General features: G+C 36.8%; 1 protein-coding gene and 1 non-coding gene across 2 annotated transcripts; one reads left to right on the top strand and one right to left on the bottom strand.

Moving 5' to 3' along the window:
* Positions 1 to 3,743: 3,743 nt before the first annotated feature.
* LOC141593910 (small nucleolar RNA R71) lies at positions 3,744 to 3,850 on the bottom strand. Its single transcript, XR_012521965.1, has one exon. It is a non-coding gene; the product is annotated as a small nucleolar RNA R71 (small nucleolar RNA).
* A 1,198-nt stretch (positions 3,851 to 5,048) lies between these two features.
* LOC141589786 (uncharacterized) lies at positions 5,049 to 12,478 on the top strand. Its single transcript, XM_074410410.1, has 5 exons — positions 5,049 to 5,198; positions 10,672 to 11,046; positions 11,257 to 11,682; positions 11,947 to 12,001; positions 12,120 to 12,478. The coding sequence occupies exons 1-5, from the start codon at positions 5,049 to 5,051 to the stop codon at positions 12,476 to 12,478; spliced, it is 1,365 nt and encodes a 454-aa protein (XP_074266511.1).
* Positions 12,479 to 13,262: the final 784 nt, after the last annotated feature.

Genomic DNA, 13,262 nt, shown 5'->3' with positions numbered 1-13,262 from the left:
CAGACTAAAACCATTCCTCTACAAATGCACCACCTATTACGCATTCACAATAACATATAATCAACAACTAGACGGTATAACAACAACAACAACAACAACAACAACAACAACAACAACAACAATAACAACAACAACAACAACAAAAACAATCACCACCCAACCACCTACGGTCCACCCATAAGGCCCAACCATGGCCTGGCCACGACATCATACACGGTTTGGGTCAAGGTTTTTGAGGTGCCCTAAATGGTATAATTCAATCGATTACACAACAATACAATTAAACCCCTATTCGGTTCATTTCTAGGGTATAACTATAGGATTATGGCACAATTATGTCTAATGGTAACATTTGATATCAAACCCATAAATAAAGATCGATGATTAAATTACTTACGACGATTATAAAGCAAAACGTTAATCGGGATGTGAATCGCATGTGTTCCTTCTATTCTTTCTCCTACTCACATTTGTTTTTGGTAAAAGTTAAGTATATTAATATCAAAAAATAATTACATCATAATGTTCGAGAAATGTACAATTTTGCATGAAAAAAAAAACCTTAAGATCAAATCTGACTAATCCAACTAACTTCTCTACTCGCAATTGGTTTGTTATTTCTTGCCCAAAATCTAGCACTTACATCTTTAGTAACCTTCACGGAAATGATCTTAGGCAGTATTACATAGGACACCAATATGGCTTTGTTCCTAGCATGCTATATAACATAAGTAACACCTAAATGACAGGCACAAATAATCTTCCTTTGTAGCTGACTCCTACCCCTTCCACTTGAGGCCCATTGGCATAGATTAATAGCGTGAAATTTTACTCCCAACTGATCCTACAAAGCATTGATACACCTGGTACTGAACTGACATTGGTAGAACAAATGAGAATGACTTATCTACTCCAGTACATAGGAAACATACAGTATCCTGCCCAAATCCCATCTGAACCATACGATCTTTAGTTAATAGTCTTTGAAACTGAACTACCCAGAAGATAAATGATCATTTAGGTAATTTCATGGAGGCATGTCCGTTGGTGTCATGTCATGGGTAATTTCTCCTCTAATTGTCATGCATACAAAGTGTTTGTGGAAATATCTCAATGAGAATTCGAGTCAATTTCACTATCCTATAACTTGTTGCGTGAGAGCTTGACTTATACCTACATAATTCATAATGATTTGTGGGTTATGGGTAATTAGAGCGAGAGTTTGATTATGCCTAGCCTCGGGTTAATCTCACATCGAGGGGTGGAGATTTGCATTTGAAATTGCGCTAATTACTTGTTAATCTATGCCACTACTTGAACCACTGTCTACATAAGTAAACCCGACACCCTAGTCTCTTTACTCGTCATTCTATTCGCATTAGTAATCACCTATTTAATTAACATTTTTTAGTTTTAGCTAGTTTTGGTAGTTAGTTTATTAATCATTCAACTATTGCAAGATCTAAACTAGGAAACAAACACGATCAATTTAAGAACCATAATCCCGTCTTCGTGGATCGACCTCCTTACCCTACTACATTCATTATTTTGGTATTGAGTTTTACAAATATTGTTTGTGTACCGAGGAGTACGAGAAACTCGGTATCAAAATGGCGTCGTTGCCAGGGACGGTGATATTGGATTAGATTGATTATTTGTTTCTAGGCTTAGTTTGTTTATTTGTTTGTTTTTCCATCCTTGTCCTAGTGCATTCTTTGCATTAGGACCATTTGATCTCTTTTTTAGTGTATGTATAGGTGCAACACCGGTCCTCTTTTCCGTCTTGATTGAGAGATTGAGAAGTCTTTCCGAGTAAGAAGATGGTTAGCACTATCAGCTCTAAGGAGATCTGCACCCTTCAACCAAACCATTCACCAAACCACTCTCCAAATCACTCACCCACCAATTCACAACATTCAAACTCATCTAGCCCACCAAATACACCAAGAACCAACTTCATTGACAAAGAGATGATGGACCAACCAATGGGTTATTACCATAGACCGGATCATAATCGATCTTATTCGGCAATTAATTATGGAGGTCTTGCTCCTAATACTTTTGATCTCCGCCATCATACAATCTTCTTTATTCTACAAGATATTTTTCATGGCTTGAAAAGTGAAGATGTAATACTACAGTTTTTTATGTCTATGGGTACTCTATCGAGTGGGGCTTACTCTGTCGAGTAAGTATGTTTTTATATAAAACAGTAGTCTGTCTGATGGGTACTCGATCGAGTATGTGAGGCACTCGATCGAGTAAGGGGCACTCGATCGAGTAAGTTACTTACTCGATCGAGTAAGTTACTTTTACGGGTTGTTTTGACGGGTTTTGATAGCAACGTGAGAAAGATATATAAACTTAATCCGTCAATTTCTTTTCACTTTTACACTTTTTCTAAACTTCACAAAAGAGAAAACAAGGTTACGTAGTTCTCCTCTCTCATATTGCTATCAAATCCCAAGGCTTGTGTCGCCATAATCCTGAGTTCTTTATACCGTTGAGACCGTCATATTATGGGTAAGATCCTTGTACCGTTTTTATGTTGATCCGTTGATTTTAGTTGAAACCCTAATTGGGTAATTTGGGGGTTTTGGGAGTATTGTGTTTATTAGATGTTGATTGTATGATTGTATGTTTGATAGGAGGTGATTGTATTGAAGAACGATTTTGATTAGCTGCTAGACCGTCTGTGGTGGTTGCATTCCAGGTAGGGTTTCTCTACTAAGTATTAGTTACATGATGTGTGTGGTGATTGTGCTGTAGTTAGTGATTGTTGATTGATTCAGACGGTTGTGATTTTATATTGTTGATTGATTCAGACGGTTATTGATGTTGTATTGTGGTTGTTGTTTATCTGTCTGTGTTCTTCGGGGTGCGTCCCTGGCTGAGTGGAGTCACTTGCGGGAGTGGCTTCACGCCCTTGATTCGCCTTATGTGGAACCCGCCACAGAAGGGATGTGAACATTAATGAACATGGGTTTATTGCTCGATGGAGATGAGCAGGGCTTAGGTGGGAACGGCTGCGGTCCCCCACTGGCGGCGAGGAGTATCTCATTGCGATGGGTACTCAAGGCGGGCTACACACTTTAGTGTGTAGTCAATTATGAGGTGATTGGAGATGGAGACTGGGATTGTGTGTGAGCTGTTTGTATGATTGTTTCAAAGGTGTGGCTTTGATTGTGTAATTAGTACGACCCCGTTTAAATGTTTTAAAAACTGTGGTGATCCATTCGGGGATGGTGAGCAGTTATTGAGCAGGTATGATATGACGCGTATGGGATAGCTGGGATGAGTCATCATGTGGCGTTTAGAAGTCTTCCGCTGTGTCAGACGATGTTTTATAGCTTTGATAGTTTTATCAGTAGACCGTCTGAGAACCTTGTATTTCAGTTTAACAGTTTTGGTGTTGAACATGTAATCACTTTAAACTATATTGTTATTTAAATTATGTTTCTTCATTGTCATTTGATTATCATTGCCTCGGGCAACCGAGATGGTGACGTTCTCATACCTTCACAGAAGATGCTCATCAACATCTTATCTTATTCAAGGAAAAAGCGGGTATGATCAAGTATGATGGCATCACGGAAGAGCAAATTCTCCTTATGCTCTTTCCTCTTTCCTTGAAGGACAATGCTAGAAAATGGTTGAATTCACATGAACTAGGTACTTTCACTACTTGGAAAAGCTTGTCAAAAGCCTTTATCAACAAATTCTACCCTCCTTCAAAAACCGCTAGAATGGGACATGAAATCCAAACCTTTAAGCAACATAATCTTGAAACATTGAGTGAAGCATGGGAAAGATTTAGAGATCTTTTTACCTCTTGCCCACATAATGAAATCCCCAAATGGATGACAACCCAAGTCTTCTTTAAAATCCTTGAGCAAAGGTTTAAGGATATGATTGTGGCAGCCTCTGGTGGCAACTTTGACAAGATGAAAAATGACCAAATCACAGAGTTGATTCAAAATATTTTCGATATGAAAATTAGCTATGGAAGTAGAGAAGGTGACTATGGGGGATAAAATGAGTCCACGGGTGAAGGACCTTCAAAGCTAGAATTGGAAAGCAAGGCCAAGTTGGATGAATTGTCAAAGAAATTTGATAGCTTTTTGGTGGAGAGGAAGCATAAAAATTCTTATCATGAAGAAAGACCAAATAACCCCAAGGTCTATTATGTTCAAGAGCCTAGGTCACCACCAAGGACCTACTCTTAACCAAGCTCTCCTCCAAGAAACTATCAACAATATGCTCCCACTTTTGAGTATTGTGACGGTATTGGGCATTCGTATAACACTTGCTCATCATTTCCACATCAAAACTTCCAATCACAACAAAGCTATTCACCTCCACAATACCAACAACAATTCCAACAAAAACCATACATTGAACCACCAAGTTCCAACTCCTCTATTGCGAAATTGCTAAGCGAAATGGACGTAAGGGCCGAGAAAAGAGAAGTTCAAGTGAATCAACAATTCAAAAACTTTAAAAACAATCTCTTAAATGTCCAAGCACACATAAGGACACTTGACTCTTACATGGCCAACCAAGAGGCCACTAATCCTCAAAGAAGGCAACACTCCTTTCTAATTCAAGGTTCTAATCCCAAAGATGGACCACCACTTCTTCAACAAGTCCATGCGATTACCATAAGAGATGGAAAAGAATTGGAAGAGCCAAGGAGAAAGAAAGACGCAATGGGAGGAGGACTTGAGAACTCCAAAAAAGGGAAAGTGAGTGAACAAATTGAGGATGATGAAAATTTCGTCTTGGAAGAAATTGTGGTTGGCAAAGTGGTTGATCGGGAATTCTTGATTGTTATTGAACCAAATGATGTAGATTAACTTGGTCCTCCCATATGGGACACTTATGAAGAAAAATGATAAGTGCGGAGAGGGAAGTTATGAAGAACTTGGTGCCCCTATTTGGGATGTTTATGAAATGAGGAAGACCCCCCACTAACACCTCCTTTAGAAATCTTTGAAGAAGAAGTGCTTGTCGATGACAAGTGTAGAGAATAAGTTAAGACTTGGGGAATGGAGGTTGATGAATTTGAAATTGCCATTCTCGGAGAGTTGAGAATCCATGACAAGAACTACGATCTTGGTAGTTTTGACAATAGCTTAGAAGAAATCGAGGGTCTTCTCTTCGGAAATGGTTCGATTAGCATGGAGAGTCAAATGAATGTGATATGAATGGTATCAATTTGAACCTCAAAAATGAGAAGTTGACTCATCCACCTCCTATTCTCCACCATTTACCTTGTCTTGAGGACCATGTGGACATTCCCTCTTCTTATGAAGTTTATGAGATTTTGTGCCTCTCTCCTTCTAGCTACTACATTGAAATGGAGTATCCTAGTCACCAAGAAGATCTTAGAAACAATACCAAGAGGAGAAATAGGAATAATGGGAATAAGTGTTAGAAAAGAAGTCGGGTGCGATTCACGATAGCTTGACATTACTTGTGTCTAGTTGGGGGTTTTGCTAGAGCCTTTGATCGTCTCCTCCGTGCCTTGAGTCACATGCATCATGCTTCTTGGGAATTCAAGCAATAAACTAGGAAACAAACGATAAATTTAAGAACCATAATCCCGTTTATGTGGATCGACCTCCTTACCCTACTACATTCATTAGTTTGGTATTGAGTCTTAAAAATATTGTTTGTATACCGAGGAGTACGAGAAACTCGGTATCAGTCGACGATGGAGGCTGGATTCGACGAGTGGCAGCACGTTGTGAGGAGGATAAGTCCTCCAGTTTGGACTTATTGATGTTGCGCCTCTTCCAAAAGGCGCAACAGTTGTTGCGTTCCTTCTCGACAGTGTTTATCTGTTGTTACGTCAAAAAAGGTTTGAAAGTATGATTTTTGAAGACGGTTTGAGCATGTTTATAATATAAACTCTTACATAAATTATAGTGCATAAATAAATACAAGTTTAAGATGGGTTTACACCCTCAGACGTACATGTTTAACGAAGCGAGATTAACTAAGTTGTCGGTTTGTTGTTGCTGGACTCGATTTAATGCAAACAAAGGTGCCCTTTAAAAAGGAATTTAGAAACAAATTGATTAAATTATTAGATTAATTGAGGTGGAGTTGGTCAAATTGGTTGGTCATGCAACGAGACTGGTACACAAAAGGATTTGGGCTTACGTGGTCGAGTGATCAAGCACGTAGGCGTCAAACGCAATATCAAAGGTCTTATAATTCAAAGGGAGAAGAGAAGGGGTAGACACTCGTGTGAAGAATATGTGAGGCATAGGCCTCTATTTATACTAATTACGAGGTATAAATTTAGGCGAAAAACATCCCAGGAAGAGGCGCAGCAGGCACTGCGACCTTTCCAAGAGGCGCAACACCTACTGCGTTTTCTCCTGAGGCTTTTACTTCTCAGCAAGAAAGATTTTCGTCGTTTGAAATAGAAAATAGGGAAGATAGGGACTTCCTTAGTGCGCAAGACAAGATATCTCTGGAATTAAAATATTAAAAATAATATTTAGGACTAATTTCCGGAATATTCCGACACGGACTAAGACGGTTTTTAGAAAATGAAGACGGTTTTTGACATAAGACTCCAACTAATTACTGTCAAAATGACCGTATCGGCACGCAGATGACGACCAAGGGGTTGACACGACTGTTTTAGCTACCACTTGTCGACGAACTTACAAAATGTCATAAATCGCTCTGTATGTTAAATATGTGGCCCAATCATCACTGGTTGTTTAACGGGAGGTGCAAAAATGAGGTATCTACACATGGAGAAATTACTTGATAAATTTGATAGAGTGCTTTTTATACTGGTGAATTTGATAACTACGTAAACCATCAAATCTAATGTTGTGTAAATTACCATATAAGGTCGTTGTATACCACAAAATAGGATTGTAATGCTCGTATACCTCATTTAATATATTGATATCGTTAATGAGAGGCAAAAGGTATAACAAGTCAGTTTCTCAACACACAATAACGATCTTACAAGAGGATAAGTTTTGTTTTTTTTAATAAAGAAAACTACCAAAATTGGACGATATCCTTTCTAATCAACGAATGGCAAAAATACTTCTTTATAATTGGTATATCATCAATAAGTTGCTATGGACTCCAATCATATTTCTTAAAGTATTTCTTTTTCTGAATATGATACAAGTAAACACCATCATCCATTGCCTTCCAAAAGCAGTGTCTCCCACCACATTCATGATCTACAAACTCTATCACGTCTTTGAAGGTGTCAAACACCGTGTGTCCTCTCCCCGGTGGCATGAGATCGCAATAATATCGTATTGATCTAAATATCTCAGTCTTGAATCCTTGTGTGTAATTATTATTCACCAGAAGGCGGACAAGCCCGAGATCGTTGTCGTTTGATTTACAATGTACGTTGAGGACTCCATTTGACATTGCGTTTTCTATGTTGAATTCATAATGTGATGGTCCTACTGCCCATCCATTTGCTTCTTCAATAAATATTATTATTATTATGGGTAGCAATACTTTTCTTATATTATTAAAGTTTTCCATTGTTAATCTTTTGTAATAGGTGATGAACAAGTGAATCTACGAAGATATACATATATATTTGTGTTAAAGGATGTGATGATTCTAAAGGAGAAAATTTAGGGGGTGTATGTTCTGGCATCGTTCTTATATATAGTTAGCTTATTAATAGCAAAAGTTCTTGTTTATTAGAGTGTTCCTTCATTTGGCAATTTTGGGGGGGACCTATATATTTATTTACCAAAAATTACAAATTAATCGCATTGTATGATTAAGAGAAATAGTCCTATTTTTATCCTTTTAGGTGTGTTATTCATTACAAGTACAAGGTAATATAAATCATGAGTATGTAACAATTAAGACTACAAGTTTATTATTTTCCCATAAAATCTCGCTTGTATAAAATGTATCGTATGATTATGTACTATTAGTATTCTTATGTCAATTGCATAGCTACTAGCTAATGCCTTTAGCTCGCACATACTAGGGTACTTGGGCGACTTATTTAAAATTGACCATCCCAAACCTACCTTGAGTGTAATACTCCGTATTTTATTATGAGTTAAAGAGTATTTTAATTATATTTTATTATAATTGCCCTTCACTTTATTTTATAAAATTATATTTTATAAAGTATATAGTATATGTTTGTATGTTCTGGCACGCTTCTTATATATAGTTAGCTTATTAATAGCAAAAGTTCTTGTTTATTAGAGTGTTCCTTCATTTGGTATTTTTTGGGGGACCTATATATTTATTTACCAAAAATTACAAATTAATCGCATTGTATGATTAAAAGAAATAGTCCTATTTTCATCCTTTTAGGTGTGTTATTTATTACAAGTACAAGGTAATATAAATTATGAGTATGTAACAATTAAGATTACAAGTTTATTATTTTTCCATAAAATCTCGCTTGTATAAAATGTATCGTATGATTATGTACTATGAGTATTCTTATGTCAAGGGTACTTGGACGACTTATTAAAGTTTGACCATCTCAAACTTACCTTGAATGTAATATTCCGTATTTTATTATGAGTTAAAGAGTATTTTAATTATATTTTATTATAATTGCCCTTCACTTTATTTTATAAAATTATATTTTATATAGTACATTTTTGTATGTTAATGATAATTCATCTAAATAGTTGGACGTCTGATATTTTATATTACTCGTATGAGCTCGAGTTAGTGAGTCGAGAATTAGTTAATGGCGGAATAAGACCTTAGACTGACTGAACATAGGCCAAGTAGAAGGAACAACCTTGACTCGGGATTCACTTAAGTTGTTAATTAACTCGGAGCATATAAACACCCAACTACACTACAATACCACCTTTTCTCATAATCCTAAACACGAAATAAAAACCTAACAGAGAAATAGAGAGGAGGATGATGTGAGGAGGAAAAACGGCGGGAGGAGGCTAGGGCACTACTTTCAAGGCGATTTTTCGTCAATTTTTCATCCCTTTGATCCCAGGTATAACCCTATGTTTTTCCTAATTCATTTCTGAAGAGACCCAATTTGATTAAGTTAATGTTGATGATGCCTTAAGACAAATTAATCTCATTGTTATTTAATTGTGTGCCTCTTAAGTTTTAACCATATAGCATGAAGCTCCAATTGTCAATTCAAGGTTATCTAGATAGTCATCACGAAGATCAAAGATGAAGATTGTCATTATTGTTAAAGTCATGAGTTGTAAGGAGATCCTTAACTCGAATTTATGTTTAGGTGCAAAAACAACAGTTCAGTCAACTGTTACTTAAGACTCGTCTTTGAAAAAAATATTTCGAAAATATTTGAACTTTTGTTAAAATGCTTTCAATGTTCACAAATGTTTTCTGAAAATGTTTTGAAGTCTTTTGAAGAATATAGAGCTTTCAATGTCTTGCTAAGGAGTTTGCTTGCACAATAAGACACTTTCTATAAATGGGTTGTTTGTTTTTTACATTTATGAAAATGTTTATGGTTCCCATAAACACAACCATTTATACTTGTTTCTTGATGAAAAACCAAGCTTATTTTTGTGTGTGTGCACAATCTGATTTCTTGCATTCTTAGGCACCGATTTCTTGAGGAAGAATACTCGGTTGCTTGGTAAAGAATTCGGTCGACTTGTCCATGTTGCCCAAGCAAACTACTTACAATATTTTAATCACTTGTGCTTATGAGTTTAAGATATTTTAATGTGTAAAGCTAGTATACTACTTGGACATTATAAATAACTTGCTTAATTCATTTTTACAAGTGTGCAACAATGAGTTTAAAACTGAAAAAGACTTAAGCTTTCAATCGAGTAAATTAACTTTGCAAAACTGTTTTTCATTTCAAAATCTTTGAATCATTTTGCAAGTTTGTTTATTTATCTTTTGAGTCTTTTATTGAGTTTGTTGTTGTGCACCTAGTCATTTAGTCGTGTTCAAGGATCCCGTGTTTTGTACTTAAACTTTATCTCCTCCGCTCAATTGAGTGAACAACATTGAGATAAGTGGAGTCTTGTAACAACCGGGTAGAACCAAACCAAGTCTTAGGATAGAGTTATTCTTAAGCATGAAGTCTTATAAGCGGAGTAGATTTTGAGCACGGAGTCTTTCGGCGGAGTAGCCCAAAGCAAAAGCCTTATTGCGGAGTAGCTTTAAACACAATGTCTTTCGGGGGAGTAGCCCAAAGCAAAAGTCTTGTAGGCGGAGTAGCTTTTAAGCATTAGCCACCAGAGTAGGTTGGGGAGTTGTTTTATTATTCGGGGTGGTCTTAGTTTGTATGAGTTTACTTCTGAGACATTTAATAAAATAGCGCTGGACGTAGGTCGCGGAGTAGTGACCGAACCAGTTTTAAAAATATCGTTTGTCGTGTCTATTTTGTTTTATTTCCGCTGCCACTCTATACTCATGTTTATATCTTCTGAATCAACAGTTGAGTACACTGTAACTTCTGCTTGCTGAATCGTTGTTGATTACTTCTAACTCTCTAGTTCTAAGTATCAACTTCTCCTTTCATCTAAGCATTGTTTAAAGTGTTTAAGAGTTTTAAAAGAAGATTTCATTAAGCTTAAAATTTTAAATAGACACCTAATTCATCCCTTCCTCCTCTTAGGTGCTCTCGCCCGTGACTCTTCGATTGGTATCAGAGCCTTGTGCTCTTGATAGCTGGTTAATTACCAGAGAGTTGATCCTATAGTCATGGACGGGAAACATAGTAAGTACCCTATCTTCAAAGGGGATAACTACTCCTGGTGCAAGCACCGTATGGAACACTACGTCAAAAGTACGGATTATGAGTGTTGGGTTATTATTCAAAAGGGTCCCCTTGCTATAACGGTCACTGACTCTGATGGGAACAGTGCCGTAAAAAGTGAGGAACGTTATATTGAGGCTGACTATTGTAAAGTCGAGAAAAATTCTAAAGCCATGTCCATTCTTCAATATGGCATCGGTGATCAAGATATCAATCGCATCTCCGGATGTACCTCGGCTAAAGAGATTTGGGACACCTTAAGCCTTGCTTATGAAGGAACGTCTCAAGTCAAGAAGCATCGTATTGACCTTCTCATGCAACAATATGAGATGTTCAATATGATGAAAGATGAGTCAATCAATTGTTTTTCTTCTCGCTTTTCTAGTATTGTCAATGAACTTAAGATTCTAGGTAGAGAGTTCGAATCCAAGGATATAGTCCGAAAAATCCTTCGTATCCTAAGTGATAAATGACAACCGATGGTGACGGCTATTTAGGAGGCTAAAGATCTGTCCAAATTATCTCTCAATGAGCTAATGGGCTCACTCATGGCACACGAGTTAAGTCTCGCAAAGCGCTCGGGTGAAAGTTCCAAAGCTAGATATTTCACTCTCAAATCAACCTCAAGTGATGAGGAAGATGATGGAGATGACGAACAAGCCATGTACTCACGTAACATGGCGGATATGATCAATAGTCATAATCCTAAGAAGTTCAACAATTCTAATAGAAAACGTTTTCAAAAGAAGAGATCTTATTCCACGGTGGCTTGTTTCAAATATGGTGAGAAAGGTCACCTTATCAAAGATTATCCCAAGTGGAATGAGTTCAAATATAGAGAAAAACGAGATTTTGCAAAGAAAGATTTTAAGCATAAAGTCATGTCTGCAATATGGGGTGTATCTGATTCCGATGAGGATGAAGTCCTTGAGGAAGAATTAGATGCCAAAGTTTGTATGACAACTCATCTTGATCTTGACGGACTCAAGTCTTCAAAGAAAGAATCCGCACTCTGCCTTATGGCTCACTCCGATGACTCCAGCGATGACTCCGACACCGAGGTAATTAATCTCAAGAACAAGGTGAGAACTCTTTCTAAAGATAAGCTTTGTTTGATGTTTAATGACGTACTTGACAAGAGTCTAGCTAAAAATGATAAACTCTATGACTTGCAAACTTAAATTGAGGAAATTGCTGAAGAAAGTGTTGGTCTTAAAGAGTGTCTAGACGAGATAAAGGAAAGTAACATCATTCCATCACTCAGAAAAGAAATTAAGAAAATAAAACCTTGCTCTCACGAATATTGCTAGCTCGTCAAAATCAACTATAACCTCTACTGTTGTTTCTGATGTTGAAAAAGAAAACGAGTCTTTAATTATTCAAGTTGATATTTTGATTAAAGAACGAGACTCACTGCTAGCAGACCTTACCTCGTGTCGACATGATAATAAGCAACTCGAGCAAATTGCTTTATTTCTTAGTGATAAATGTAGTCATGCTAAATCCGCTTTTGACAAAGTAGGCAAACTAAATCTTGACCATCTTGCTAAAATTAAAACTTTGACCAAAGAGTTCCATGTTGCTAAAGAGTTTTACAGGAAATGGGAAGGTAGCCAAAACATTTTAGACTCTCTCATAAATCAGTCCCAAAAAGCTGAAGAGAAAGCTGGACTTGGTTTCCAAAGCAACAGTTCAGTGAACTGTAACTTTCGAAACTAGGAACCAAGCAAGACTGATTTTCGAAGGAGAAAATATGCAGGCCTTCCCGAGTATATTGTTTGCAACTTTTGTGGTAAGAATGGTCATGAATTTAATGGTTATCCTAACAGATTAAACGACTTAAACAAGAACATCAAGGTTGCTAAAATGGTGTGGGTTCGCATGTGACACCCTTAATTCTAGCCTTAAAAAACGTAAATTCTACAGAAAAACTGGTAGGATATGTTTGTAAATGGTTCAACTAGTCCAAAAACCTGCAATTTCAAAAATTTTCTAACTAAACCATTCACAACCAATTCCAACTCAAGAAGAGTGTCAAAAACCCTGCAACAACTGATAAACTAATTTACATACATAACATAAGACGCGGAAATATAAGGATACAAACCAAAAATAGAAAGGGAGACATATGTCCCTTCCAATTATATACAAACCAAAAGTATAAAAGGTTTACTAATAGAATAGCCAAAATTAGGTCCAAGGTTCCTTGCTCACTAGCCGTCCGACCCCAAACAAAGCATCAACAACCTCAAATCGCATTTTATACAAACACGAAAGCCACAATTCAGTGGGGAGTAACTTCGAGTCCTCCCAGCCACGAATCGTCAAAATTAATGTAACATGTAATGTAACATGTAAACAATTTGATAAACCATTTACTTATCATGTATTCTAGCAAATGACCCCTAAACCGACCAAACTAAACTATCATGTGAATCGGATAACAAATAGTAATCCAAACTTTATCAATCAGAACCGCTTACATCTCACCTATTACAATTCA

This window comes from Silene latifolia, chromosome 7, assembly GCF_048544455.1.
Source record: "Silene latifolia isolate original U9 population chromosome 7, ASM4854445v1, whole genome shotgun sequence".
Lineage (NCBI taxonomy): Eukaryota > Viridiplantae > Streptophyta > Magnoliopsida > Caryophyllales > Caryophyllaceae > Silene > Silene latifolia.
The sequence above is the reverse complement of the archived record's forward strand: the minus strand, read 5'-3'. Positions and strand labels throughout refer to the sequence as shown.

Bases quoted from the DNA above. Each gene is read 5' to 3' on its own strand.
- LOC141589786 (XM_074410410.1), top strand. From the start codon at position 5,049: ATGGAGGTTGATGAATTTGAAATTGCCATTCTCGGAGAGTTGAGAATC. The intron at 5,199-10,671 runs GTGATATGAATG...TGCTCTTGATAG, and splicing joins GCATGGAGAGTCAAATGAAT to CTGGTTAATTACCAGAGAGT. The intron at 12,002-12,119 runs GTAACATCATTC...ATGTTGAAAAAG, and splicing joins TCTAGACGAGATAAAGGAAA to AAAACGAGTCTTTAATTATT.